The sequence below is a fragment of the Mangifera indica genome, chromosome 1 (assembly GCF_011075055.1).
Source record: "Mangifera indica cultivar Alphonso chromosome 1, CATAS_Mindica_2.1, whole genome shotgun sequence".
Taxonomy (NCBI): Eukaryota; Viridiplantae; Streptophyta; class Magnoliopsida; order Sapindales; family Anacardiaceae; genus Mangifera; species Mangifera indica.
The window spans coordinates 18910585-18916035 of record NC_058137.1 but is presented as its reverse complement, the minus strand read 5'-3'; the positions used below and the strand labels follow the sequence as shown (position 1 = coordinate 18916035).

The 5451-nt window shown below is 32.8% G+C and overlaps 1 protein-coding gene across 1 annotated transcript; it reads left to right on the top strand.

The window, feature by feature from the left end:
- Window positions 1-1779: 1779 nt before the first annotated feature.
- Window positions 1780-3599, top strand: LOC123213697 (8-hydroxygeraniol dehydrogenase-like). Its single transcript, XM_044633175.1, has 5 exons — window positions 1780-1958; window positions 2051-2164; window positions 2383-2896; window positions 2988-3141; window positions 3228-3599. The coding sequence occupies exons 1-5, from the start codon at window positions 1861-1863 to the stop codon at window positions 3434-3436; spliced, it is 1089 nt and encodes a 362-aa protein (XP_044489110.1). The 5' UTR covers window positions 1780-1860; the 3' UTR covers window positions 3437-3599.
- Window positions 3600-5451: the final 1852 nt, after the last annotated feature.

Sequence of the window (5451 nt, the reverse complement as noted above, 5' to 3'; positions counted from 1 at the left end):
GGAAATAGTGAGATCAGCCTTTAGAAAAACTCTCATTGGTTACTTTCTATTATGGCTGCTCACTTGTCACAATATCAACCGGCTTGACTTAGTCAACTAATTTGGCTAGACAAATGCATTGCGTGCATAAACATTAAATTAGATTTCGTATACCGTCCACTTAGCTTGCTCAATAAGCTAAGTTAAAATCAATAAAGGCCAAATGACTATGTCCCACACATTGTTTGATGAAATGACAATATCTGCTTTTAATTTGAAAAAAAGGAAACCAATTTTACAATCATATGATAAATTAGTTAAATAGATATGTTACAATTTTTATAAATTTAATGAAAACACAAAAAACTTTCAAGCTAAATAACACTTTACCCCTAATTTTTTTATCCACTAAGAACTTATATAAATTGTGGTGTAAAGAACATAAAATCTTATGTTCGGGGTAAACTATAATTTTTTAAATATTAGGAGTATAAATGAAATTTTAGAGGGTTTGTGGAGATTTAAAAAAGTAGATGACGTTTTCTTGAAAATTTAAAAAATCTAACATAACCCTCATTAGTTTAAAAAATGATAATAACACAAAAAAAAAAAAAGAACATAATACAATAAATTATAAGTCTATTTATTATATTACAAACTATTGACGCTTGAATTATTTCTAAAAATATATAAAGTGAATATGACAATTTTTAAAATAAGATAGGGAAAATATCAATTTTTACTTTAAAAATTCTAATATTTTATTAGTTTTACTGGTCATTGGAGTCATTCTATACGATATTATTGCTCATAATTCAACCCAAAGTGATATGGTAATATTTTAAAAAATCATAGTTAATTACACCTCTATTATAATATTTTAGATAAAATGATATAAATATGTTTTGATTGTTAAAGTTAACCACTAACTCTTACTAATGGATGTGAAATTAGACTTTTCAATTTTTAAGTACAAAAATGGTTCCATCAAACAATAGGTGGGCATAGTGATTTGACCATAAATAAATAACGGAAATCAATTATGGTTAACCTTATTTTAACCATAATTTGAGATTTATTTGTATAGTGATGAATCATATTTGAATAATTTGTAAGTTTTGTAATTTTTTAATAAAAATCATCAAAATCTTGCGTACTACAATTACCCTACATCTCACCCATTCTTACTTGGTTATTTTTTTCAAGAAAATTGTAGTATGATGTTTTCTATAAATTTTATTTAAAAACTGAGTATTTTTTTTTATTTTAATTTGATGTAAATAAATATTACCAAATAAAAACAAAAATAAAAAAAACTTACAAATCAATAAAATAAGATTTATCATTATTAAAAAAATTTAAAATTTCAATTTCAAATCTTCAAACATTATATCAAACAAGATGATAAAATATTATTTACTTGAAATGAAGTGACTTTCATATAGGAATTATATGTTTTTTATGCAAGATTTTATAATTTTGAATTGATTTTTAGATAAAAATAAGTAACGAGGTTAGAAATAAAAGTCAAGTGACTATAAAATTGGGTCTTGATCTTCTCTGTATAATACATTAAAAAAAGTAATTTAAACTTGTATAACATAATTAAAATATACTTAAATTAATGCATTTCTCAATTAAAAAAACAAAGGGTTAAAAAATCACATTAAATAACTTTTATCTCACCTCCTATGGTTCGGTCACCATATATGTCACGCTACCGTAATACAATACATCACTTCTCCTAACTCTGCAATTAGTCCTATTCATTCGCCTTCCTGTATAAATAGATCTCAAGACTAGCTGAATTTTTCACTGCCTTCTCTCTTCTAACTACTCATTTCAAGCTCTAAACTACCACATTTTTTTCTTTCTAGCAAGATGGCCAAGTCACCGGAGGGACAACACCCTGTTAAGGCTTTTGGGTGGGCAGCCACTGACCCTTCTGGTCATCTCAGCCCCTTCAAATTCTCCAGGAGGTATTTCATTTTCAATATTACATTAAAATTTCACTAACAGTTTAGCGTTCATCAGTCAGATCATAACATCATAATGGTTAACATATATGCAGGGAAACAGGTGATGAAGATGTGCGGTTTAAGGTGTTATATTGTGGGATATGCCACTCTGATCTTCACAGTATCAAAAATGAATGGGGCAACTCTACCTACCCTTTGCTTCCTGGGTATGTAAATATCATCCTCCTCCTTCTTCTTCTTCTTGTATTTTCCATGAAACCACAAATTGTATGGCCTTGGACCAGGAAAGAATCACTTTATTTCTAGTCAAAAGATTAAAACTTTATTGGTGGGTGTCTTATTTTCATCCTTTTAATGTATTCTCTAGTTCAATCCATTCATACACGTTAAAATTGGATTCCTAAAATCGAAAACATGATTGCAGGCATGAAATTGTAGGAGTAGTGACAGAAGTGGGTAGCAAAGTGAAGAAAGTAAAAGTAGGAGACAAAGTTGGTGTTGGATGTATGGTGGGTGCATGCCACTCCTGCGAGAGTTGTGTCAATAATCTTGAAAACTACTGTTCAAAAATGCTATTTACTTACAATTCCATCTACACTGATGGAACAATCATATATGGGGGATATTCTGATCATATGGTTGCCAATCAACGCTACATTGTTGTGTTCCCTGATGGTATGCCACTTGATGCTGGTGCTCCTCTTCTCTGTGCCGGGATCACCGTTTATAGCCCCTTGAAATATTTTGGATTAGCTGAACCAGGGAAGCACATTGGCGTCGTCGGCCTCGGTGGGCTTGGTCACGTGGCTGTTAAATTTGCCAAGGCTTTTGGCGCTAAAGTGACAGTGATTAGTACCTCTCCAAGCAAGATGAAAGAAGCTTTGGAACATCTTGGTGCTGATTCATTTTTGGTTAGCCGTGACCCAGAAAAAATGCAGGTAACAAGAGGTTCTTAAATAAAATTGCTGTAAAAAATGTGTGTTCTGATTGTAACGAAAGAATATGTTTTTTTTTTAAATAAAATTGCAGGCGGCTACGGGAACTTTGGATGGTATAATTGATACAGTGTCTGCAGTTCATCCCATTATGCCACTGCTCAGTCTGTTGAATTCCAATGGAAAGCTTATTATGCTTGGTGCCCCAGAAAAGCCACTGGAGTTGCCTGTCTTTTCGTTACTTATGGGTAAGTCCAAGAGAAAAACATAATATTGTATTATGGATTATGATCTCAACTTTTGAGTTAATTAATAAATGATGATGTGACAACAGGAAGAAAGACGGTGGCCGGCAGTATTATAGGAGGAATGAAAGAGACACAAGAGATGATTGATTTTGCAGCAAAACACAACATAACGGCTGATATTGAAGTTATTCCAATGGATTATGTGAACAAAGCTATGGAGAGACTTGCTAAGGCTGACGTTAGATACCGATTTGTCATTGACATTGGGAATACCTTGGCAGCTACCAAGCCTTGATGACTATATTGGCGTATTTCTAAGTTTTATTGCATTGCTTTCAAGGTTTTTGAGTGCTAAAATACAGAAATTTCCTCCTAGATTTATGTAACAGAGTATCTCTACATGTATTACAATATTTTGAGTTGTGATTGAAATAAATAACAAATGCTTTTTATTCTAACTCTGGTTATCCCAGCAGGCAATAAATGTGGCAAACAAACTTTACTATCATTTTTCTTCTTGTAAATTGAAGTAACGCACGATTCCATTGTTACCAAGAGCAAAGAAATATTAAAATTCAGCTGGTGCTTTCAAAATCTGACAAGATGAGCAAAAACGAGGGTGGAACCCTCTCTAGCAACACCAAGACATCAGAGGAAACAGATGTTATTCTCAGGAGAAAGAAGAAGGTCAAGAGAGTCTGATCTTTGTCACCAAGGAGATCATTGGCACAAGGTGGTTATGCCTCATTTGCAAATGCTTTGAAAGGGGATGGTAGTTTATATTAATAACAGAACACTCTCATAGATATTTTAACAAATACTTGGTGAGCACAAAAACAGAGAACAAAGAAGAATGAAACTCTATTATATTTATTCCTTTCATACTACTTCATATATATAGCCAAACAAAGTAAGACCCACCAGACAAATAGCTAAAAACATCAATAGTTGCTCAAGATTAAGAAACCATTAACAAACCACTACTAGCAAAATCAATAGTTGCTTGAAAATAGGAAACCACTAATGGACTAATTTTGACTCATTCAACAAAATAAATAAACACTATTATTCCCACCCTTAAACTGAAAGCTATCACATTCAGTTTAAGAGAAAACATAAAATAGCAATCCCTCCCTCAAATTGGATTCTCCAAGTTGCACACACCAAAGAGCCTTCGAAGTTTCACAAATGTTCCAACTTGAGGGCTTTGTTAGTATATCAGCAACTTGATCTTCGCTTTTGCAGTATATAAGATCGGCTGTTCCATTTTCCACAAGATCACGTAAGAAATGATATCTCACGTCTATGCGCTTGTTTCTCCTATGTAAAACTAGATTTTTTGAGAGTTTTTGCTGAACTGTTGTACAATAAACGCGAGTAGCTCCCTATTGCTTGAATTGAAGCCTTTCAAGAGCTTTCCTCAACCAAATAGCTTGGCATGCACATGAAGTAGCAGCCACAAACCCAGCTTCAATAGTAGATAAAGTAACAATTGGTTGCTTCTTCAATGACCATGAAACAACACTCGAACCCATCATAAAAACATAGCTAGAAGTGTTTTTTCTATCATTCATATCTCTAGCATAATCACTATTAGTGAATCAAAGCAAATTTCATTTGTCTCATTTCTTATAAAACAACCCAAAATTAGAAGTACCCTTCAAATATCTGAGGATTCTCTTGGCTGCCAACAAATGCAATTCCTTTGGATGTTCCATAAACTTGTTGATAAGACTAACAACATGCATAATATCTAGTCGAGTTGCTGTTAAATACATTAGATTTCCTACAAGCTGCTTGTAAAGTGTGCTATTAACCTTCCTCCCTCCAAGGTCTTTCACAAGCTTGAAGCTTTGGTCAATAAGAGTTGTAACAAAATTGCAATTCTGCATTTCAAACCTGTCCAACACTTCTTACACATATTTTTTTTGACAAAGAAAAGTTTCAGTAGTAGATTGCACTACCTCAATACCTAGAAAATAATGCAACATTCCAAGATCACTCATGTCAAATTCAAGCATCATAATGCAACACACGTTGTGACATATTTTAAGAACTTATTTGCAGAGGATGTGCATAATAAGAGGCATCTCTATACTGCAATTTCCTTTCAACCAATCCCTCCAAATAATAAACAATAACTAATTAAACCAATTACTACTAGAGAAGTATTTAATGTCGTGCTAAGTATGGGAGCATTCAAAGCACCAAGTACTGATGGCTACCCTACAGGTTTTTATCAAGCTAATTGGAATATCGTTGGTGAGTCTCTTACAAGCATCGTCCAACAAGCTTTTTAGAAAGGCTCCA